The sequence below is a fragment of the Callionymus lyra genome, chromosome 9 (assembly GCF_982586985.1).
Source record: "Callionymus lyra chromosome 9, fCalLyr1.hap1.1, whole genome shotgun sequence".
NCBI classification, from domain to species: Eukaryota; Metazoa; Chordata; class Actinopteri; order Syngnathiformes; family Callionymidae; genus Callionymus; species Callionymus lyra.
The window spans coordinates 19,477,635-19,502,507 of NC_141826.1; the positions used below are offsets into that span (position 1 = coordinate 19,477,635).

A 24,873-nucleotide genomic window follows, 5' to 3' on the forward strand; every position below is an offset into this window, starting at 1 on the left:
TCGTCATTTTTTTAAGAAGTTTTATTGACGTCGGTAACAGCAGAGGTTCAAACATTTTGACTTCGACGGAAAACTTTGTCTTCATCGTCGTCGTCTTGAGGTGCTGAGGAGCGTCTGGACGACACGTCGATCGGTCGACGTCGTCACTTCTCACAAACTAAAAATCAACGGTCTTCTGTGATTGGCCGCCGGTCCACGCGTGCGTTACGAATAAATAAAAACTAAAAACGGAATCAAGCGTTAAAAACAATCACGGACGAGAAATGATTCGGATTCTTCATCGGAAAGTTTCAGGGGACGAGAAAACCCCCGAAACTTCTAGCTCAGTGGCGCCGCCTACTGGATAGCGGGAGTGAGAACATGGCGGCGGCGCGGCCACACGTTCCAAGTCCGGCGTCGGGAGAGCCACGCCCCCCCTCGGCTGGAAATACTTTGCATTGATTGGCAGGTGGCGGTCGTCTCCGCCCCGCGGGAAGGAAGTCACTTCGCGAGCGTCGCCAGGTCACATGACGCTCTCCTGGAGCTCGTCCACGCCGCACGCTCCCTGACCCGAGGTCAGCGCGGACACGTTGACAGACACGTCCCGTCGTTTGATTGACGGGTCTTTTGAGTGGTAATCGTCCGACTGGTCCTTCGCAAAGTTCACGAAAACCTGCGAAAAACACAACCAGGAAGTGAGTTAAGCAATCAGTTTTTAAATAATTGAATTTAGACGTTTTTACATTTTCAAAAGTAATTATAAAACATATTTTTTTTACACATAGTTTCATAATATTTTAAACAATCCATTTTTAAATAATTGATATAATAATAATAATTATTTACACAGGAATTATAAAACGTATATATATTTAGACATAGTTTCATAATCTTTTAAACAATCCATTTTTAAATAATAATGATATAATAATAATAATAATAACAATTTACACAGGAATTATAAAACGTATATTTTTACAGTTTCATAATTTTTATCCAATATTTAAAAACAAAATGGTCTAAATGTAATATTTTTTTAATGTATCGTCTTCTAAATTCAATATTAAAATAGTGCCACCAACAGTTTTAAATTGAATTTAAAAGGCTATGAATATAAAAATATTTAATTTAGATCATTTAATTTTTAACTATTGAAATAAGAACATCAAATTCCATGTGTAAAAATAAAAATTAAAGAAAATATTTTTTTTTTTATTATTTAAATAACAAAACAAATCGAACCTGTCGATAAATGACACATGATTGAATAAAATAGTTAAAAAACAAGGTTTAAATATTTGAAAGTCAACGGTGTGTACCTGGTCCAGGGTGGTCTGGGTCACAGAGTAGTCCTCGATCTTGAGGGTGTGTTTGTTCTTGGCGAGGATGGAGAAGATGTGGGCGAGCGAGGTGAGGGAGGAGGGCAGCTGGTACTGCAGGAGGTTCCTGTGCGTCTCCTTCAAGGTGCTGCCGCTCAGCTCGCTCTCGATGAACTTCATCACCGGCACCAGGTCAGGGTCCGGACCCGCCACCCTCAGGATGATGGTGTACCCGTCCCCGAACCTTCAGGGTTACAAAGCCAGCTTGTAAGTGTGTGTGTGTGTGTTTGTTTGAGAGTGTGTGTGGGTCTCACCTGTTCTTCAGGTGCTGGACGCTGCCGAGGCATCGGAACCTGCCGTTGACCATGATGGCCATCCTGGTGCACAGAGCCTCGCACTCCTCCATGCTGCGTCACAAACACAAGAGTCACATGATGATGTCACAGAAGTGGGCGGAGTCAGGGCTCACCTGTGCGAGGTCAACACCACGGAGCGGCCCTCCTTGATGACGCTGTGGATGCAGTTCCAGAGGGCCCGGCGGGCTTTGGGGTCCATCCCGGTGGTGGGCTCGTCCTGTCACCAGCAGAACCGCAGAGTTCAGGTTTGCCCAGAGATGCAGCAGGAAGCACAGCGAGAACGTGAGGAGGAGAGGGAGGAGCGTCATCCGTCCTCCAGTGTCTCCTGTTTCTCTAGCGTCTGACGCTCTAGTCTCTGTGTCTCTCTAGTCTGTCCGACGCTCTAGTCTCTCTCTGACGCTCTAGTCTCTCTCTGACGCTCTAGTCTCTCCGCGACTCTCTGACGCTCTAGTCTCTCTCTGACGCTCTAGTCTCTCTCTGACGCTCTAGTCTCTCTGACGCTCTAGTCTCTCTCTGACGCTCTAGTCTCTCTGACGCTCTAGTCTGTCCGACGCTCTAGTCTGTCTGATGCTCTAGTCTGTCCGACGCTCTAGTCTCTCTCTGACGCTCTAGTCTCTCCGCGACTCTCTGACGCTCTAGTCTCTCTCTGACGCTCTAGTCTCTCTCTGACGCTCTAGTCTCTCTGACGCTCTAGTCTCTCTCTGACGCTCTAGTCTATCTCTGACGCTCTAGTCTCTCCGCGACGCTCTAGTCTCTCCGCGACGCTCTAGTCTCTCCGCGACGCTCTAGTCTCCTAGTCTCTCTGATGCTCCTGTCTCTACGCGACGCTCTAGTCTCTCCGCGACTCTCTGACGCTCTAGTCTCTCTCTGACGCTCTAGTCTCTCTCTGACGCTCTAGTCTCTCTCTGACGCTCTAGTCTCTCTCTGACGCTCTAGTCTCTCTGACGCTCTAGTCTCTCTCTGACGCTCTAGTCTCTCTCTGACGCTCTAGTCTCTCTCTGACGCTCTAGTCTCTCTGACGCTCTAGTCTCTCTGACGCTCTAGTCTCTCTGACGCTCTAGTCTCTCTGACGCTCTAGTCTCTCTGACGCTCTAGTCTCTCCGCGACGCTCTAGTCTCTCCGCGACGCTCTAGTCTCTCCGCGACGCTCTAGTCTCCTAGTCTCCTAGTCTCTCCGCGACACTCCAGTCTCTCCGCGACGCTCTAGTCTCTCCGCGACGCTCTAGTCTCTCCGCGACGCTCTAGTCTCCTAGTCTCTCTAGTCTCTCTGACGCTCTAGTCTCTCTGACGCTCTAGTCTCTCCGCGACGCTCTAGTCTCTCCGCGACGCTCTAGTCTCTCCGCGACGCTCTAGTCTCTCCGCGACGCTCTAGTCTCCTAGTCTCTCCGCGACGCTCTAGTCTCCTAGTCTCTCCGCGACACTCCAGTCTCTCCGCGACGCTCTAGTCTCTCCGCGACGCTCTAGTCTCCTAGTCTCTCTAGTCTCCTAGTCTCTCCGCGACGCTCTAGTCTCCTAGTCTCTCCGCGACGCTCTAGTCTCCTAGTCTATCCGACGCTCTAGTCTCTCCGCGACGCTCTAGTCTCTCCGCGACGCTCTAGTCTCCCAGTCTCTCCACGACGCTCTAGTCTCCTAGTCTCTCCGCGACGCTCTAGTCTCTCTGCGACGCTCTAGTCTCTCTGCGACGCTCTAGTCTCTCCGTGACGCTCTAGTCTCCTAGTCTATCCGACGCTCTAGTCTCTCCGCGACGCTCTAGTCTCCTAGTCTCTCCGCGACGCTCTAGTCTCCTAGTCTATCCGACGCTCCAGTCTCTCTGACGCTCCAGTCTCTGACGCTCCAGTCTCTCTGACGCTCCAGTCTCTCCGACGCTCCAGTCTCCTAGTCTATCCGACGCTCCAGTCTCTCTGACACCCCAGTCTGTCCGACGCTCTAGTCTCCTAGTCTATCCGACGCTCTAGTCTCTCCGCGACGCTCTAGTATCCTAGTCTATCCGACGCTCCAGTCTCTCTGACGCTCCAGTCTCTCCGACGCTCTAGTCTCCTAGTCTCTCCGACGCTCTAGTCTCTCCGCGACGCTCTAGTCTCCTAGTCTCTCTGACGCTCCAGTCTCTGTGTTGCTCTAGACTCTCTGCTGCTGTTGTGGTTCTGGTCTCCTTTGGACTCTCCTAATCCACTTCAGCTGCTGCGCTGTGATTGGCCAGCGCTCTGGTTGTGTAACAGGAGTGTGTGTGTGTGGGTGTGTGTGTGTTTGTGTTACCAGGAAGACGACGGGCGGCGCTCCGATCAGGGACATGGCCGTGGAGAGTTTCCTCAAGTTTCCTCCGCTGTAACTTCCTGCTCTCTTGTCGGCATATTTGACCAGACCCAGTTTCCTGATCCCCCAGTCAGCCACCTGTCAATCACACAGACACCTGTCAGTCACGCTCTCTGCTGCCGCCCCCCCCCCTTTAACCAGCACTCACATCACAGACTTGTTCTTCGGGGACTCCTCTGAGGACGGCGTAGAGTTCCAGGTGTTCTCTGCCGGTGAGCAGCTCGTTGACGGCGTCGAACTGAGGACAGTAGCCCATGTTTTGATGCACCTCGTCGATCTCTCGCAGGATGCTGCAGCACAAGAGCACGTGAGTCAGCACGGCGCCCCCTGCTGGGGCTGGGCCCACTCAACCGTGAGTCAGCAGCAGCCCCTCGTGCTCCCAATCATTTTTAATCCTGTTAATCTGCCGCAGAGACGCCAGCGAAACAACAAGTCTGGGGTCACTCCGGATCACCTGCTGTGACCTCTGACCTCACCTCTTTCCTGCCAAGAACGCCTCCCCGCTCGTCACCATCGTGTCGCCCGTCAACATCTTGAACGTGGTCGTCTTCCCGGCGCCGTTCACACCGAGGAGCCCAAAGCACTAACAAACAGTTACACACTCCATTATAAAATAAATCATCACGTGTGTGTAACATTGATGTGTCTGTTTGTGAGCATGTTAAGTGTGTGTAAGTGTATGATTATGCAAGTGAAGGTTGTAAAAGTGTGTGTTTATGTGTACGTTTATTCAATTGTGTTTGTTTGTGTAAGTGTGTTTGCCCAAGTATGTGTGTTAATGTAATTGTGTGTGTTTGTGTAAGTCTACCTTCACGTTGGCGTGTGTTGGTGTAAATATATCTTCATGCAAGTGTGTTCATGAAGGTGTGTATTTTTGCAAGTCTGGGTTCATGCAAGTGTGTGTTCATACGAGTGTTTGTGTAAGTCTATCTTCATGTTGGTGTGTGTTCATACAAGCGTGTGTTCATGCAAGTGTGTGTGTGTGTGTTTGTGTAACTGTCTAAGTCTATCTTCATGTTGGTGTGTGTTCATGTAAGGGTGTGTGTTTGTGTAACTGTGCAAGTCTATCTTCATGATGGTGTGTGTTCATGTAAGGGTGTGTGTTTGTGTAACTGTGCAAGTCTATCTTCATGATGGTGTGTGTTCATGCAAGTGTGTGTGTTTGTGTAACTGTGTAAGTCTATCTTCATGTTGGTGTGTGTTCATGCAAGTGTGTGTGTTTGTGTAACTGTGCAAGTCTATCTTCATGATGGTGTGTGTTCATGCAAGTGTGTGTGTTTGTGTAACTGTGCAAGTCTATCTTCATGATGGTGTGTGTTCATGCAAGTGTGTGTGTTTGTGTAACTGTGTAAGTCTATCTTCATGTTGGTGTGTGTTCATGCATGCGTGTGTGTTTGTGTAACTGTGTAAGTCTATCTTCATGTTGGTGTGTGTTCATATAGGCGTGTGTGTTCTCACCTCTCCTCGAGGGATTCCTACACACACTCGATCCACTGCCGGCTTCTGTTTTCTCTTGAAAACCTGTTGTGCATAAATCTGTCAGTTTTGGAAGTATTGTCGTCGTCTCCATGACGACCCACTCCTCAGGTTCCAGACCTTGGTGAGCTGCCTCAGCTCCAGAATGTCTCCACGTCCGAGTCCCTGGACGACCCGATGTCTCTCCCTGGCAACGTCCTCGTCCTCCTCACCCAGAGGGCCCAGCTTGTTAAGTTTACTGACGGGCCTGCAGAAAACGCATGTTTGAGTGTGTGTCTGCGTGTGTTTGTGTGTGTCTGTTTGTGTGTGTGTCGGTACCTTGGCTTGATACAGAATCTGAACTGGATCAGAACAGTGATGATGAAGAAGACGACTCCCTCCACCGCCATGGCGAAGAGATTTTTTCCCACCATGTCCCACTCCAGAGGTGAACGTAACCTGTTCTCACCTGCACACATACAAGACTCTCAGAGGTGTGTGTTTGTGTGTCTGCATGTGTCCATCTGTGTGCATCTACATGCATGTGTGTTACTCTGTATGCATGTGTGTGTGTGTGTATCTTTATGAATTCATGCGTTTGTGTCTCTGTATGTACGTATGCATTTGTGTGTGGCTGTATATACGTATGGATTCGTGTGTGTCTCTGTATGCATGTGTGTGTGTGTATGTATGTATGCATTTGTGTGTGTCTCTGTATGGATGTAAGACTTTGTGTGTGTCTGTCTCTGTTGTAGGTATGCGTGTGTGTGTGCGTGCATTTTCCTGTATGAATGTAAGAATTTGTTTGTGTCTCTGTATGTACCCATGCATTTTTGTATGTATGTATGCACGTGTGTGTGAGTGTATTAATGTGTGTGTTTGAGAAATCAAGTGCGTTTCCTACCAAATCTCTCCAGGGCGTCGGCCATGGCCTGGTTCTTCACCATGTCGATCAGTCCTCGTCCGAGACAAAAGTGCGGGAAGATCAACAGAACGTTCTTCAGGATGTCGTTGATTCCTCCAATTTCCTGCACAAACACACACACACACACACAAATACACACACAGTGAGTTGGACGGCCGGTCGTGACGCCAGGACCCAGTACTCACGTTGTTCCCGAACAGCTCCATGACGAAGGTGGAGATGGAGCCGTTGATGCCGATGAGGATGTTGACACTCGTCAGAACGACGTAGGCCGTGCTGGGAATGGTGAAGAAGAAGGAGGCGGGATACATGAGGGGCGTGATGGACCACCTGTCGGAACACACACACACAAACACATGAGTTAAACTTGGACAGCTGTTTCTGGAGGAGAATCTGTGTGTGTGTGTGTGTGTGTGTACCCGTAGAGCAGCAGCAGCAGGGCTAAGGCGGGCAGGTTTGTTGACGACACATAAGCTTTTTGTTGGAAACAGATGAAGATGAGGATGACGAGCGCCGCAGGAACAACATAGTTGCACTGGGAAGAGACGCACAAGTCAGAACACACACAAACACACACAACCACACAGAGACACAATGGCTCACCATGTCCCAGGTGAAGTTGGCCACCCAGTACAGCAGGGGGTGCACTCCGCTGATGAACTGCATGTGTTTGGACTTGTTGACTCGCTCCTGGATGAGGAAGACCACGAAGCTGGCGGGGACGAAGGACATGGCGAAGATCACGCAGATGGACACCAGGACGTCCACGGAGGTCGTGACCCTGCAGACACAGCAAAACTGTCAGACTCAGCTCGTTTCAGAGTGTGTGTGTGGAGTGTACGGGGGACTCACAGCGCCACCTGGGACAGCTGCTCCTTGGTCAGGTTGAGCGGGTGGTTGAAGGCTCGAATCCCGTACTGGCTGGGGTCGTGACCTTCAGGCAGGTGAGCTCGGAGGATGCCGTTACTCATGACATTGATGAAGGAGCCGATGCTGTGCCAGCCTTTGTTGTTGAACCACACCTGAGACACACAACAGACGGGTCACTCGGGAGTTGGACTCCACCAACGGCAGAACCACTCACCTTCACGTTGTTCTTGGTGTCCAGACCATTGATGAACCCCGACAGACTGTCCAGGAAACGATCTGCTGCCGCCCCCTGCAGCCCAGAAACGTCATTAGCACGGGTCAACACACGGGTCAACACACGCACGCACACACACACTGACCTTCTGCAGCTCAAAGATCTTGCGGACGCGCTGGATGGCGTCATCGACCTCGTCAGCTGGTGGGAGAACCTGCGTGCTCCTGGCGCCGAGTGAGAAACCTCCGTACCTGACAGGTGTATCGATCGTTCCGTCAATAACTCATGAATCACCAAGAACTGATCAACTAAGAGCCCATCGATTACGATTCAGAATCTCATCAATAATGAACAAATGACTGATTGATTGTCATCAATAATAAAACATACTTGTAAAAAAAAAAATCACTAATAACAAATTGATTATTCTTCAATTACTAATCGATCACTTACTTATTCTCTCATCAATAATTACTTAATTACGTGTTGATTATTTATCAATAACTATTAGATCACTTGTCAATCAATAAGAAATAACTAATTGATTATTTTTCAGTCACTAATTGATCATTGATAACAATTAAACAATAATTCACCAATAACTGTTGATTATTCATCAATTACTTACCAATAACATGAAGTAATCATCAATAATTAACCAGTGACCATGCATTATTGATCAAAGATTCAACAATACCCATTGATTATTAATCAATAATTCCCAAATAAACACCAGAATCAGAATGGATTATTAATCAATTATTCCTCAATACCATTGATTAGTAAACAATTATTCCCCAACAAACATGGATTATTAATCAATAATTCACCAATACCATTGATTAGTAAACAATATTTCCCCAATAAACACCAGAATCAGAATGGATTATTAATCAATAATTCCCCAATACCATTGATTAGTAAACAATTATTCCCCAACAAACATGGATTATTAATCAATAATTCACCAATACCATTGATTAGTAAACAATAATTATCCAATAAACACCAGAATCAGAATGGATTATAAATCAAGAATTTCCCAAGTATTGATTATTCATCAATAATTCACCAATAACCATTGATTATTGATCAACAATTCATAAAACACTCACCGGAATTCGTTGACCCAAACTTTGTTTTTCAAGCTGAACAGCAGGAAACACACTTTTAGAAGAAGAGTGTGTGTATATATATGTGTGTCTGCATGTGTGTATACAAGTGTGTGTATGTGTGTATACGTATGTGTGTGTGCGTGAGTAAGTTTCACCTCTTCCCGATGATCTGAGCGTACGTCTTCACCAGATAGTCAGAAATGTTTCTTCCAGTTAAATTCTGCAGCGTGTCCGAGACACTGAGCTTCATCTGCGCGCACACACACACACACGCACACACGCACACACGCACACACACACACACACACACACGCACAAACATAACATCAACACTCATGGCTCACACCGGGCATGCTGGGTAAGGGACACTTGAACTTGAATCTCCCTCTCCTACCTCAGGGGGGGGCAGACCTCCGGCTCCGGCAGGACAGTCGGGCAACATCTTCTTCTTCCCTCCACAGCTGCAGTAGCAAGAGGGCGACGGGTCCTCCATGGTCCAGTTCCCGGAGCGGAACATCTCCTGGACGCTCTCCATGATTTCGGGCCTGTGCCAGTCTTCGTCTCCCATGGTACAAGGCGCGTCTCTGCGGACATCTCTGACGTTAGGATCCGAACTCACACTTTAAGTTCACGACCGAGTCTTACGGGATGGATATTCCCTCCATGCAGCGAGTCCCGAGACCAGGAGAGTCCAAGAGAGAGTCCAGGAGCTTCTGTGTGCTTGTGTCGCCCGGGGCATCGTCACTGACAAACACACACAGAGGTTAAGGGTCAGGTCTGGGGGTCAAGTGTCAGGTCTGGGGTCATGTGTCACACCTGATGAAAGTGACCTGGTCCTCGTACATCCAGGGCTGGAGCTCCAGACTGGGGTACTTTCCGAAGGGAGGGACGATGAGACTGAAGACCAGAGCGATGCAGACGAAGACGGCGGGTAGAACGATCTGGAGGACGCATGCGGGGACAGGTGAGACCCAGGTGAGACCCGGGTGAGACCCAGGTGAGACAAGACGGCCACATACCTGAGCGAAGAAACCCTTCCTGGAGCGCCGGGCGTACAAGAACCTCTTCCACATCAGAGCCACGAACTGTTGCCTCTTCAGGCTCCAGCCCTTCACCTGGTAGGATCCTTTACCTGCCGGGACCTTGAGCAGGTCCGCGTCCCTGGATTCTGTCACATGACCACGAGATCAATACAAGTGTATGGAAGTATATCAGTGCCGTCAAAATACTGAATAGAATGGTTCGATAATATCTATATGAAAATACTTTACTGGTTTTACTAAGTAATTGACTTTAGTCATTTCTATATTGAAAGGTTGAATTTTTTAATTGAATAATTTTAATATTATCAAAATTAATGTTTTTTTTGTTTGATATTCTAATTCCAATAATAACGTTTTTCTAAATTCAATACTCAAAATAATTTAACTTTAAATTCAATATAAAATGTACCTTTTACTCTTTACATTTATTTAATTCATGATTACATCAATGCATAAAAACAACTTTTCAATAAAACAATTGTCTCAACATTTTGATTGTTAAATTTAAACGTTCAATATCCTGATCTATATATGCGTGTGTGCGTGTAGGTCTGTGTATGTGTCGGAGTGCGTAAGTGTATTTTTGTGTGAGTGTGTAAGTTTATTTGTGTGCGTGAGTGTGTAAGTGCATTTGTGTGCGTGAGTGTGTAAGTGCATTTGTGTGCGTGAGTGTGTAAGTGCATTTGTGTGCGTGAGTGTGTAAGTGCATTTGTGTGCGTGAGTGTGTAAGTTTATTTGTGTACGTGAGTGTGTAAGTGCATTTGTGTATGTGAGTGTGTAAGTGCATTTGTGTGCGTGAGTGTGTTAGTGCATATACGTGTGTAAGTGTATGTGTTAGTGTGAATGTGTGTAAGAGTGTAAGTTTTCATTTGCATGAGTGTGAATGTGCAAGTGTGTAGTTTATTTGTATGCATGCGTGAGTGTGTACGTTTATTTGTGTGAGTGGGTGTGCAAGTGCATTTGTGTGTGCGACCGTTTAAGGGGTTTTGTGTGCGTGTTTGTGTACCTGGGTCTGCCTCAGAGTCGTTGCAATCGTGTTCATCAGTCAAGGGTCTCAGGCAGCTCTGAGGGTCTCCACCTCCAAAAGCATGAGCTCTACGCCGTCTGGGGACAGGAAGTGTTCCATCTACACACAGACACACAACAGTGAGGCGCACACACACACACACACACACAGCCATCAGGAGCAGGTGAGAGTTGAGGGTTTACCTGAGGGCACTTCAGTGTCCACGCCGTTGTCTTCAGCCACTTTGAGGAAGATCTAGAAAGAAGGACAGAGTCTCGTGACTGGACTGTTGCTGTCGCACAGTGATGACATCACTCTACCTCCTCCAGTGTGGTGTCGGACACGCCGTAACTGGAGATGTTGAGCTCGGGCAGTTTCTGGTCCAGATCTTTGAAGAGGCTCACGAAGGCGCCGTCTTTGGCGGCGCTGTAGGGCAGCACGTAGATGAGCTCGTGACCCAGGTCCTCCACCAGCCGGGCCTCCGGGACGTGACCGAGGATCATGGACGACACGGCGGCGGCATCCGACAGAGTGACGGGAGCGTGGCCGACCTGCGGCGCCGCTCCGTGTTCTACGGAGCAGTTCAGTGAGTGTCCTGTGGGTGGACTCATGAGCTCAAGTGATGCTAACTCACCGACGGTCTCGCTCTCGTGGTCACTCCCGAGTCCTGCATCACTGCTGCTGACCGAGGAACACTCGCCCTCCCCCTCCTGTCACACAAACACACACACAAACACACACAATTAAGAAATGAGGAGGTAAACGATTAAAAAAAGATATGTATATTATTTGTTTGGAGATATTTATATGTGGTGTGTATGTGTATTTGTGCGTCTGTAGGTGGTATGTGTGTGTATTTGTTTTTGTCTGTATTTGTGGTGTGTGTGTGTGTGTGTGTGGCTGTATGTGTGTATTTGTATGGTTGGTGTGTGTGTGTGTATTTTTGTGATTGTACGCGTGATGTGTATGCATGTGTGTATTTATGCGTCTATATACATTGTTTGGTGTATGTGTGTGGTGTATGCGTGTTTCTCTATGTGGCATTTGTCTGTGTGTATGTGTGGTGTGTATTTATTTGTGTGTCTGTATTTGTGTGATAGTATGTGCGGTTTGTGTATTTGTGTAACTGTATGTTCGGGGTGTGTGTTTATGTGTGTGTCTGTATGTGTGCATTTGTTTAGCTTTACGTGTGGTGTGCGTATTTGTGTAGTGTATGTGTGTGTATTTATGTGTCTGTGTATTTGTGCATCTGTACGTTTGGTGTGTGTGTGTGTCAGTATGTGTTGTGTGTGTGTGTTTATATGTGTGTCTGTATATGTGTATTCGTGTAGCTGTATGTGTGGTGTGTGTATTTGTGTCTATTTATGAGTCTACATATATATTTATATTGAGTGTGTGTGTACTTGTGTTGTGTACCTTCTTGATGAAGGACACGGTGCTGGACGAGTTCCTGCATGAGCTCAGTGAAGCCTCTGGCTCTGGTTCTGGTTCCTTCTTGACCAGGGTCAGGTAGTATCCTGTTCCCAGCTGGTTCTTCAGGTACAGCGAGGAGCCGACGCAGCAGAGCTTCCCGTGAGAGATGATGGCGATCCGGTCTCCCAGGATGTCGGCCTCGTCCATGTGGTGCGTGGACAGGATGATGGTGCGGCCTGGAAGTCGTCCAACGGTCACGACGGAACCTTCAAGGTTTTGGGTCAATAACTCTGGACTCACCTTGTCGGTACTTCAACAGCAGGTCCCAGATCCCTCTGCGAGCGTAAGGATCCACGCCAGCCGTGGGCTCGTCCAGGATCACCACCTTGGCTCCGCCCACGAAGGCCAGCGCCACACTCAGCTTCCTCTGCATGCCCCCGGATAAGGTGCTGGTTCTGGCCCGGCGCTTGAGAGTCAGACCCGTGTCCTGCAGGATCTGCTCGATCTCACGCTTCACCTGCTCGTCTTCTAGACCTTTGAGCCGAGCGTAGAACCAGATGTGCTCCTCCACCGTCAGCCTGTAGGGGGCGCCACGTGTCACTTAGATAACGTACACGTCTTCAGAACCGGTCCCGAGACTCACATGCTGAAGAGGACATTGTGCTGCGGGCAGACGCCCAGACTCTGCCGGATGGCGCTCAGATCCGTGCGGATGTCTCTTCCCAGGATGTAGGCGGTACCAGAGGTGGGGGGGAAGAGCCCGGTGAGGATGGACCTGCACGGGAAACACACGCTGGTGAGTCGGACCCTGAAGCTGCCTGGGAGCGGAACAATCTTGGGGGGGAGCCTACATAGTGGTGGTCTTGCCGGCGCCGTTGTGACCCAGAAAGGAGGTGATCTGTCCCTCGTAGAAGCCCAGGGTCAGCCCGTCCACCGCCAGCTTCTTGCCGTGACGGTAGACCTTCACCAGGTTCTCGATGTAGACGCCTGGGTCCAGGTGGGTCGGCTCCTCCTCCACACACACAGCTGCACACATACAATCGAGTTAACAATGTGACAACTCAGGGAGTTTATCAGGACCATCGGAACATTTAATTTACCATTTCAAATGTTATTTCATTCAATAGGTTTTACGTTTGTTTTTATTGAACAATTTAATTTTAGAAAATCGAATATTTGCCAAATTAATACTTTTTTTTTATACACATAAAGTTTGGTTCTATTTCCAATAACTTGTGTTTTTGGATTCTATATGTTTGCATTTGTAGTCTTTTAAATTCAATCAAAAAAATGTTGGTATCATAGTTGCACCAGACAATACTAAACGAGTACCGAGCTACTTGATCAGTCACGTGATCGTCATTGGCTGAAAATTCCATCAAGTGGCTCAGTAATCTTTTGGTTTTGTCCGGTGCAAATATTTTTATATTGAATTTAAAAGACTAAAATTAAAAAGAATATTTAACTTAAACATTTTATTTTTCAATGATTCGAATAATAATTCTGTGTAAACATTTAATATTCAATTTCAAAATAATCTATTTCTTAAATTCAATTCATCCTTCGATAAAGGAAACATTGAGTTAAATTATTTAAAAAAAATATGAAATCCTTAAAAACATTTTTAATAAAAAAAAATACAATTTAAAATAATACATTTAATAAATGTAATTATTTAAATTTCGCACTGATCTACTTCCATAAATGGTCAAAAAGGTAGAACCGCACCTGCATGGTTGCCGGTCCGGTTCAGAGGGACTTTGCTGGACTTGTCGTCATCGTCTCCGAACCAGTAGGACTTGGTGAAAGGGAAGAACCAGGGTCTGGGGATCCCGTATTGCCCTGCACAGAGGAGCTCAAGTTCAGGACCGACTGGTCTCACGCAAACACGTTTGTCAGGAAAAGAGGACTGCCTCACCTGGGAAGACGGCTTCGATGTACCAGGTCAGAACTCCGTACAGGACCGAGTCCACGTACATGAGCAGGATGGCGGTCCGCAGGCTGAAGTCGTCCTCCTCCAGCGGACTGGAGACCAGGTTGCTCCACTGGATCCCGACGCCTTGCTCCTCGAACAGAGCGAAGTACTCGCAGCCGAACCCGAACGCCACCGGAGACAGAAGGCTCTGTGGGTGGGGGAGGAAGAACATGTGACCTCTGACCCCCAGGTGCCTTCAAAGCCCACTCGGATGTTTTACCGCAAAGACTTTGGCGCCGAAGCCGATGTAGTCCTGCCAGGCCACGCACAGCACGTAGGGCAGGTAGAGCGTGAAGTAGATGATGCCGCCGCACGCCGCCGCCAGGTTGGCCCGAGCGAACGCCGTGCTCAGGAGGAAGCATTGCATGATGGTGACCACGGCGAAGGAGCCCAGGAAGAGGAAGACCACGCCCGGGTCGCTGTAGGGAAGGAGGTTTCCTTTCTGGACACACAGAACAACACGGGTCAGCGGGGCAGGAAGGGGGGACTGACTTTGGACTTGGAAGAGGCTCCGTCACCTTGAGCAGCAGCACCAGCAGCCCGGCGCTGATCAACAGCGGAACCAGACTGCTCAGGAACCAGCTGGTCCACAGAATCCCGTTGTTCAGGCCCATGATCCTCATCGTCTCCTTCAGCCGAGCCTCCTTCTCGTACACCACGCTCTTCAGGATGATGGCCACGGAGTACATCCACGCCAGGGTCATGAACAGAGGCATGGAGCGACTCATGACGCGCAGGAAGCTGCACACACACACAAGGGGGGTCAAGCACTGAGGACAATGGGAATCGAACCAGCGACCACTCACATGTCGTCCACGTAGCAGGGGTACGGCATCTGCTGGATGTACACGCCCGTCTTCTCCTTGGTGCCGGTCAGCGCCCGCACGATGGCCTGCTCCACCACGTCCTGCAGGTACGAGAATCCGCCCCAAAGGTACCGCATGTCCTCGAAGGGATCTGCTCGCGGACCCGGGTCCCAGTACCTTTGGACACAAGACAGTGTGAGAACCTGTGTGTGCATCTGTGTGTGTTTTTGGTCATTACGCGTCTTTGATCTTATTGGTCCGCTCCACGTTGTCGATGTCCATGCGGATCTTGTAGCTGATGTTTCCGGGAAGTTCCGTGTCATTGACGTTGACGTCGGGAAACACGATCCCGGCCCAAAACTTGCGGTCCTCGAGCAGAACCATGGACCTGTTGATCATGTGCTCCTCCGTCGGGACCGGTTCCAGCTTGTCCAGGTTCACGCACTAAAAAAAGGGAAGGAGGTTAGGGAGAATTCTGGGGGCGGAACCGAGTCACTGTGGGTCCGAACCTCCATGAATCGGGAGATGCTGAGGATGGCCTGGTCCGTCTCGTTGAACACGTCCCTCCAGGTGAGGGCGCTGCCCGCCGGCCGTGTGTCGTCCGCCTGCTTGGTCAGGAAGCTGGAGATGTCGGCGACGGTCCACTGGGTGGAGGCGAGCTGCGCTTGGAACACGCCGGCGGTCATGTTGTTCTTCAGCATCGTCTGTCGAAGAGACACGTCAACCGTCCATGATCTCACTTAAGGGTCTCACTTAATTACGATTATTTTGTATTTTTAACCAACAAGCAGAAATCCACGACATTTGTTTATTTTTGTGTTGCAATTTAACTTCCGGCCGCTAGATGGCAGCAGTCACTACATCCTCTGCAGCTAAGATACTAGCTAAAGGCTACAGTCAAGAATACAATTATAAATAAATGCACATTTCTTGCATTGTCATTTATAGGGTTGTTGTTTTTGGCTTCCGGGAAAACAATAGTTCTTTTCTGGTTTACAGTTCAATCAAGTGTGTAAAAAATAAAATAATTCCATTATTTAAATCAACAATTAACATTGTGAATATCCATTGCATTTGTTCATTTTTGTGTTGCAATTTAACCTCTTCTAAATGGCAGCAGTCATTAGTACCTCTGCAGCCAAAGAAACAACAAAATCATGCAAAATCCCGTAGACGACTGAGGACGAGAGGATACAGTCGACTCCAGCAGCTATTTAAGCTGATGTTTGGACATATTTCAGTTTCAAAACCAATCAAATCAGTTACGACTTTGTCAAGAGTCATGTGGTCTGTAAATTCTGCAACACCAGAGTCAAGTACTCGACAATACTACGAAAATGCCACAATACAATATCGTTGCCTCTGTATCGTAACGCCAGACTCTTGCCAATACACACTTCTAATCCAGACCACAAAACTTACCCTGAACAGGTCCATCTGCTCGCTGTTCTCCAGGAAGTTCCACACTTTGGGTCTCATCTCCTCCCACATTCCACCGAGGTCCCTGAACACACCAAGCTCCTGGAAGGTCCGGTTCACCTGCACGCACAAGACGAGTTGACGACGCAATTTCTTCCCCGGTGTACAAACAGGAAGTGACGTCATCACCTCCAGGATGACCCGATGTGTGGCGGGTGTGTGGGGGGTGTAAAGGATCTTCCCCATCAGCAACGGCTTCACGGCGGTCCAGATCATCCGGGACATCGGGTTGGAGTCCATGCTCTTCACTAGACTGTTACAGAAGGGAGCTACACACACACACACACACACACACACACTTGTGTTAACATCATCAGATGCATCAGGACCAGTGTAGCTGGAGGTCAGGACTCACTGGTCGTGTTGTCGTAGGCGGACGCAGACTCGTCTTCGCTGCTGTTGTGATTCCCGAACAGAGCCTTGTAGTTGCTGTCCTCGTACCAGTTCAGGGACTTGATCTGTAGTCCGCCCCCTTCAGGGTGACCGCACGCGATGCGGGACACGGCCTGGTACAGGACACTCGGGGAGGAGGTGGCGTTCCGGGTCAGAAACAGAATCTCGTTCCTCAGATCGATCCAGCTCTTCATACCGGCCATCTGGAGAGGTCCAAGAGTCATGAGTCATGAGTCATGAGTCTTGATTCATGAGTCTTGTGTCATGATTTGCCTCCAAAAGATCTGAGTCGGTAAATAAACTGATTCTTTCCTCCCAAAAGACTCACATACACTAACTCACTCACATACACAAACACACACTCACAGAAACACTACATCTCTCACACAAACACAATCTCTCACACACAAACACGTGTGCTCAAGCAAATACACAATCAAACACACAAACTCTCACACCCACATATGCTCAAGCACATACACACACACACATAAACTCTCTCTCTCACACACACACTCAAGCACATACACACATTCTCTCAGATATAGTCACTTTCTCTTACAAACACACATACTAAAGCACATACACACAAAACCACACACGCCGTTTCTTACACAAACACACACAAACGTATGCCCCAACACAATATAAATACAAATTACTTACTTACGTACAATCTTCCTGACTCAGTGTCCACCAACACATCTGTCACATGTTTTCTGTGTGCATGTGTGTACTTATTTTATGTTTTATATGTATTCATTATTAATAATGAAAGATTTCTTCTTTTTTTTTTTAACTAACAAGCCGAAAATTCCGAAAATGTGTTCATTTTTGTGTCGCAGTTAAACTTCCGGCCGCTAGATGGCAGCCATCATTACATCCTCCGCAGCTAAGATCCCAGCGGTGACAGAGGACGAGAGGATACAGTGGACTTCAGCAGCAAACACACATACTCAAGCCCACACCGGGCATAGTTTCTTACACACACACACAATGACATATGCCCTAACACAATCTTCCTGACTCAGTGTCCGACAACACATCACATGTTTCCTGTGTGCGTGCGTGTGCGCGTGTGTGTGCGCATGTGTGCGTGTGTGCGTGCACGTAACAATGTAGGCGAAAACAAACATCTGGGTCATCGGTGATGAACTTTCCTCTGGTATTTCGCTGGAACTAGAACCCGACTAGAACCTGGAACTATCAAGAGTCCAGTGTCGTGACACTTTTGATCCGAGCTGAATGTCAACACCAGAACCAGAACCAGCTGGTCCGTGCGCTGGTCCGAGTGTTTGGAGAGACGCGCAGGAGGTCGTCTCCTCCTGAGAGCTCTTTACTCAGCTGACACCGGCGCCACCAACGGGCTCAGTAAACCCAGTCACCCGGTAGACAAGGACACCACTGGCCCGTTTTCTCGGATATGTGTGTGTGTGTGTGTGTGAAAGTGTGTGTACCTCGACTGCCAGTGACCCCAGATTCTCCAGGACTTTGTTGGTTGCTGTGGCAACAACTTTAACAGCTTTAGGGTCAGACCTCACGTCCGTCTGAAACACAAACTTAATGTCAGCACAAACACCACGAGTGTGTGTGTCCCACTGTGAGTGTTCATGTGTGTGTGTCCAACTGTGAGTGTTCATGTGTGTGTGTCCCACTGTGAGTGTTCACGTGTGTGTGTCCCACTGCGAGTGTTCATGTGTGTGTGTGTTTGAACTATGTTTTAACTAATTGTTCGATTTTGTGTTTTCATATGCGTGTGTCCAACTGTGAGTGTTCATGTGTGTGTGTTTGAACTAAATGTTCGATTTTGTGTTTTCACATGTGTGTGTTTGTTCAACTTTGTTGCAACTAAGTATTCATATGTGTGTTCAACTGTGTGTGTGTGTGTAAACTATGTTTTGACCAAGTTTTCAATTGTATGATTTTATGTGTGTGTTTAACTGTGTGTGTTCAACTTTGTTGTAACCAAGTGTTCATTAGTTGTGTGTTTGTAAACAATGTTTTAACTAAGTTTTCAATTTTGTGTTTTCATGTGTGTGTTCAAATGTGCGTGTGTGTATTTTAAGTGTGTGTTAATTTTTTTTTAACTCAGTGTGTTCAAACTTGTGTCCAGTTCAACTGTTTGTGTTCAACCAGGTGTGTTAATTTGTGAGTGTTAAAAGTTAGTGTTGTTAAGTTGTGTGACCATGTGTCATTGTTCATGTTGTGTTCAATTGTGAATGTGTTTTTGTTCATGTGTGTTTGTTTAGGGTAAGTTAAGGGTTAAAGGCTTTTTTTTTTCGTGGAATCCTTTGGACAAAAGAAAACTTTTATACAAAAACCTTTGAGACACGAAATCTAAAACCTCAACAACACAAAGGAACACACACACACACACACACACACACAGACTTGTTTGGTGAGCTTTTTACCCGAATGGGTTTGAAGAAGTCCAGGTTGTTGCGGAAGTGCTCCTCGGCCTGGTCCAGCCAGGGAACCGGTGCAAGACAAACCACATCCTGGACCAGCGTCGACACCAGAATGTCCGAGATCGTCACAAAGTCCTGGAACCTCTGAGTACCATTCTTCCGAGGACACATGTCTCTGAGGTGAGCCCCGAAACCTTTGAGGAGGATCTGAGGGGGGGCCGGGATCAGAGTGATTTGGTGCTTTCAGACCGAGCGTGTGCAGAGACCGTTACCTTCTCCAGGTCCACGTCGGCCTCCAGGATCTTCTGGGCGGCGACTTCTGGCAGAGTCACGTTTTTTATTAGGAAGTCTGTGAACTGCTCGTCGTCACGCAGGAAGTGCTTCAACTTGAACCCTGAAGAAGACACACAGGTCTAGATGAGGGAGTCATTTGGTTCATCTATTCCAGAACCTTCTTCTCGTGAGAAGTCCAGTCTGCACACGTCTGAGGAGCGGCAGTCTTTTCTGAAGAACTAAACCCCCCCACCCACGTCTTCTAAGAACCTTCTGCAGGTTCCGACAGGCTGACGCACAACAACTGGGTCGGGACCTTGTGAGACCTGAACCACCTTCCGGACTCACATGTCCACAATGGGACTGGACTTTTAGCTGGAACAGATCCAGGTCCAGGAACAAGTATAGACTGGGTTTCAAGTTATGGACCCGACTATACACTGAGTTTTTGTTCCAATCCAGGGGTTGGCAGTTAGATTCCCTCGGGGCCACGATATATACTGTGACTGTTGTAAGTGGCCATCAAACCAAAGGGAAGACAGGAATGAAAATGTGATTTACAAATAAGCGTTAAGCTGAAATGTGATCCTAAATAAAAAGAAAAACTTTTATTTTATTTTATAAACAACTGCAAAAATAAATCCTAATAATAAATCATGTTTTTAATTGTGTAATATCTTAATTTAAATACATTTAATATAAAAAAGAAAATATTTTCAAAAGTATCCGCCTAAAAAAAGGACAGATAATTAATGAAGGTCGTCAATTTTATTATTTTAAGTCATTAAAGATGTTTATTTGTTTGCCATAGGAAGCATTTATAGTTTTACTATGACCTCACGAGGGTTTCATCGATCCGTCAAATGCGGGCCCCGGGGCCGTACATCGGGTCTAGACTCACACGTACCCGTTCTGCTGGCCTGCAGCGCCCCCAACGCCTGAGCCAAGTCCTTGAAGCCCTCCAGGCTCCTGTCGTTCTGACTGTAGAGCAGAATCTTCTTCACGTCCGAGAACAGACGAGAGATTCTGGAGAAAAATGGAAAACACACATTTACACAAGCGCACACACATATCACATGTACGCACACGTACAATGACAGCAACCTACATTTAAAACGTTGAAACTTTGATTTTTCAAAGCATTTTATTCTTTTTTTTTGAGTAAATTAATCTAATGATTTGTATCTTTTTTTTTCTTTTTTATTAAATTAAAGTTTTAAAATATAATTTTATTTTATTTACACATAATGTTTGGTTCTAATTTCAATAATTCAGAAGTAAATGTTAAAAATTCAATATTTTTTTTGAATTTGTAGCCTTTTTAATTCAATATAAAAATGTTGATATAAAAGATATAGTAAGAAAAGACGACGGAAAATGTCTACCAATGATGCGGCACACAGACGATCATGTGACGACGCGCTGATCAAGTAGCTCGGTACTCGTTTGGTGATGTCTGGTGGCACCGATGCACCTCCATACATCCTCAAATTAACAAACAGACGGTCGAACTCACATGGAATCGTTGAAGTTGCCGACGACACCCGGCGACTCTCCCGGTGTCGGGCTGCGGAAACACGGGTTGTTGGCGTTGCAGAGGATTCCCTGTATCCATGGTAACGTGCCCGCCGAGGGCATGGCCTTGTTGGGGAAGTGACCTGTGGGGCACAAGTCAAAAAGGTCACTGACCAACCGACGGTGACCCGACTTGTCACCCGAACGTTTTTTTAATCAGCCTTATCGGACCTGCTGCGTTGGAACCTGAACGCATCAGAGATGAACGAGCGATAACCTGCGACGAGGTGACAACAGGTGTGTGTGTGTGTGTGTGTGTGTGTGTGTGTGTGTGTGGATTCTCACGTTCACTTGCATCCTCCACATTTACGACCAATCACAGCAGATAAGATTACAGATTTCCTGAGGATGCCTGAATGAATCGGGTCACTCCGAGTCGTGTGACCTGGCTGCGGTCACTGAGGGTTATGAGTCAGTTAGTCTATTGATTATTGCTAGGCATGTATTGTGTGTATTGGCAAGAATCTGGCGATACTCATCACGATACAGGGGTAACAATACAATATATTGCAATACTATAGTAACAAGGATATATGTGTTGTATTGTCGAGTACTTGACTCTCGTTTTGCAGAATTGACAGACCACATGACTCTTGATGAAGTCGTAACTGCTTCCATTTCAAAAATATGTCCAAACATCAGCTTTAAAAGCAGCTGGAGTCCACTGTATCCTCTCGTACTCAGTCATCGCCTGGATCTCGCGGTAAATGGTAATGCTGCGGATGTAATTACTGCTGCTAATCTAGCGATCGGAAATTTGTTTTACAACACAGAAAAGATCAAACGTCTTTAATATTTTTATGCTCATTTAAAACCAATAAATCGAATTGTTTTCTTGAAAAATAATATTTAAATATAATATAAACTATGAATATTTTCTCACGGCCATAATGACTACCCTCTGAAAGGTTTCTTTTTAATTGTATTTTCTCATGAAATAGGGTGTGATTCTTGACACGTTTCAGTCAAGTTTAGGCATAAAATAAACTTGTTAACATGTGAAAGTGAGTGAACTATTTGTGACTTTTTTTTAAAAGGTTGGTTCAGTTAATATAATGCTGACATTAAACCGGGTTCGGGATCCAGAAAGTGGTGCTGTACATCTCGTCCTCGTTCTCAGGTCGGGTCCCACGACCCTTGAACAGAAGCCGAACTCACGGCTGAGCAGGTCTACACCGGAGTGGTCGGCGAGTCGGGACTCGTCCTCTGAGTCACGACTCAAACATTCCAAGCAGAAGTGAAACTCGCCGCCTCCATAGAAGCAAACGTGACCCGGGGCGACGACTTCCTGTCGCACGCGCTCGCAGAAGTACAGTCGCAGAAGCAGAGAAAACAAACACCCGGGGGTGACAAGCGGGACAAAGTCCAGGACGGAGAACCTGGAACAAAGTCCGGTCAGAACTTGTCGTTCCTGAGCGCATCACGCTGATAACACGACTGATAGTTGGCTGTCAATCAACCAATAAACCCCCTGATATCACAACTTCCTGCAGGGGCCGAAGTCCGAACCCACCAGTGCAAAGACCGGCTCACATTCGGACCTGGTTTTTAGGATTTGGGTCAGCAATAGGTTTTTCTGAGCCGCAACAACAACACGGCGGGAAGTGACTCACACTCATGCTGCTCGTACGGAGGGTAGTTGACTCTGACGGCGATGAGGATGAAGAAGATGAAGAGCGGCCACAGGATCTCCACCAGGAGCTGGAGCTGCAGGAGACAAGATGGAGGTCAGTCACACAAACACACGCCGGAAACATGGTTATTGATTATAGATAAAAAGCGATCGATCGTTTCGACAGAAGCTGGATATTTTGTTTTTCTTTTAGCTGCATCTTCATCTTTACGACCATCGTCATCGTCATCATCATCATCATCAGTGTCTTACCGTCTGTCGTCGTCTGTAGGCGAAGTTCTTCCACAGCAGCAGACCCAGCTGGGTGGACACCGACATGTCCTCGGTCGTCTCTGGTCTGCGTGGCGAAGCTCCAGGTTCAGCCAACAAACTGTGCAGGGGTCAAAGGTCAGCGCGCGAGCACACACACGCAGAGATAATGAAGCTGCTGATTTCACATTATCAGAGATAAAATGATAGCGACTCTTAACCCTTGGAGCCCTGGACAAGGACGAGGAAAACCAAACCACTCAAGACACCTGAGAGAGTGAGGACAATTTGTCACCTTTATCATGCATACAGCAGAGACCAGCGGGGGGTCACAACTGGCTGAACCCCCACAGTCTCCGACACCCCACCACCCCAGACACAGTCAAACACCCCCACCCCCCCCACTCGGTGATTAATCCCAGTTCTTTTTTTTTCATATCTAATCAAGCCCTGATCTCGTCACGTCGCCCTGACCTCTGACCTTACAGTTTCAACACTCCGAGTCGCTCATGACTATATTGTTGCGCAGCGACACCAGCGGCGGCGGCAGGAACTGCACTGAAAGTTTGTGGAAAAGCGGGGGTAAAAACTCGAGTTCCGAACTTCTTGTGGGTCTTAAATCTGAACGCGGGTCCCTCGTCAACGTTGACCCCCTCACCGGAAGTCGGTGTTAGCGAGTGAAAAGGGGTACATTTCTCCAGGAGCAGAAGAAACTCGGCAGAACTCCGAGAAGTTTTTGGGAAAACACCTGAAAACTCACCTGGACCGGCGGAACCAAGGGCTCAGGGTCGCCGATGTGTCCTGGCTCGGTGTGGGGGTCTCAGGGGTCTCGGGGGTCCGGTATCCCGCAAACGGTCCTGCTGCTCCGGAGTCTCTGGCTTCATTGAGCATCAAAGCGCCGCCGTTACGCTGATCTGTGAGGCATTTAGGTCGCGTGCTACTTCCGCTCCGCCCTTTCAAAATAAAAGGCGCCTGGAAGGATAAACTCAAAAAGGCGCTGCGTAGACAACACTAGACGCTGTGGCGACACGTTCAAGGCTGTTCTCGTCTGGTAAACAACAAGTACGTGACAGTCGGGGACGCCGCAGGACACGGTTACACGAATACACACTTGTGCCCGATCAACGCTTCCGGTTAACACGCGCAGAAGTGAAAGACGCGCTTTCAAGTTGAGTAAAAGTCAAGATAAATAAAAGTCTGCGAACTGAATACTGTGTGTGTAGCTGGGCTTTGTACACGGACACACAAACAACTTTCACAATACTAAACATCAATCAGTATTAAAGTGTCTGATTTATTTGAAGACAAATCGCCCAAAAAAAAGGCTCTTTATATGTTGAAAAACATGTATTTTTGTTGTTTTGTTATTTTAAATGTTCAGAAAATGTAGAAAAATCAAAGATCTTTAAAAAAAAAGTTAATCTAAAGGTTAGTTTCTGATTATAGAGTTTAAATATTACATTTAAAAACAGGTTCAACGATGAATATATAAAGAAATTGAATGGAAATGATTTAACACACTCACATTCCCGATAAACATACAGAGGGGCTCACGCACACACTTATGATATTGATATGACAACTGATGACAAACTACACTCTTTGTGTCTTAAATGGAAACAATTGGATCGAATATAAGAGAAAAGATGTTTGTTTACATTGTTAAAAAAAAAAGAAGTATACATCAATTACCACAACCATTATCAACAACGACAATAACAACAATAATAAATGTAACAAAAGCTACAGAGAAACACAAATGTCGAGACAAATAACTTACTGTTCAGGCTTTTCCTTGATTTTCTGGAACTCCTGTTGTGTTATCAGTTTTATCTTGATCTTTAAAATATATACTTTATTGAATAATGTTTTGATTGTTTAAGCGCTTTGTGACCCTGGTCTGGAAAAGCGCTATACAAATAAAAATTACTTACTTACTTACTCAGAGCAACAATGTCTGTTGCACTCCACCCAAATCTAACGTTTATATAAATATATACATATATAACGTTATATAAGGCACGGTTGAGTATAATAATAATTTGAATATAAACGTTAGCTTCAGATTGAACAGAAAA

General features: G+C 46.9%; 1 protein-coding gene across 1 annotated transcript; it reads right to left on the reverse strand.

The window, feature by feature from the left end:
* Positions 1-3: 3 nt before the first annotated feature.
* On the reverse strand, positions 4-23,707 carry abca1b (ATP binding cassette subfamily A member 1b). The gene is made up of 49 exons (XM_087799485.1): positions 23,556-23,707; positions 22,799-22,916; positions 22,527-22,620; positions 20,855-20,996; positions 20,246-20,364; positions 19,338-19,459; positions 19,069-19,272; positions 18,115-18,204; positions 16,620-16,860; positions 16,394-16,533; positions 16,208-16,324; positions 15,295-15,489; positions 15,024-15,229; positions 14,786-14,962; positions 14,498-14,720; positions 14,200-14,421; positions 13,923-14,127; positions 13,733-13,846; positions 12,856-13,030; positions 12,648-12,779; positions 12,305-12,582; positions 12,008-12,240; positions 11,226-11,301; positions 10,912-11,162; positions 10,795-10,846; positions 10,592-10,711; positions 9,562-9,710; positions 9,359-9,483; positions 9,188-9,286; positions 8,937-9,126; positions 8,698-8,792; positions 8,543-8,575; positions 7,573-7,678; positions 7,428-7,502; positions 7,196-7,365; positions 6,947-7,124; positions 6,763-6,878; positions 6,529-6,673; positions 6,323-6,446; positions 5,758-5,887; positions 5,560-5,686; positions 5,422-5,484; positions 4,440-4,546; positions 4,112-4,253; positions 3,907-4,041; positions 1,768-1,871; positions 1,613-1,705; positions 1,299-1,542; positions 4-652 (listed from the first exon to the last, which is right to left on the reverse strand). The coding sequence occupies exons 1-49, from the start codon at positions 23,684-23,686 to the stop codon at positions 503-505; spliced, it is 7,077 nt and encodes a 2,358-aa protein (XP_087655611.1). The 5' UTR covers positions 23,687-23,707; the 3' UTR covers positions 4-502.
* Positions 23,708-24,873: the final 1,166 nt, after the last annotated feature.

Excerpts from the sequence above, each read along its gene's own strand:
- abca1b (XM_087799485.1), bottom strand. The coding sequence starts at position 23,686 with ATGCTCAATGAAGCCAGAGACTCCGGAGCAGCAGGACCGTTTGCGGGA. Across the intron at positions 22,917-23,555 it reads CCTTGGTTCCGCCGGTCCAG|TTTGTTGGCTGAACCTGGAG; the intron begins GTGAGTTTTCAG and ends ACCCCTGCACAG. Across the intron at positions 18,205-19,068 it reads ACTTCTTCAAACCCATTCGG|ACGGACGTGAGGTCTGACCC; the intron begins GTAAAAAGCTCA and ends TTTGTGTTTCAG.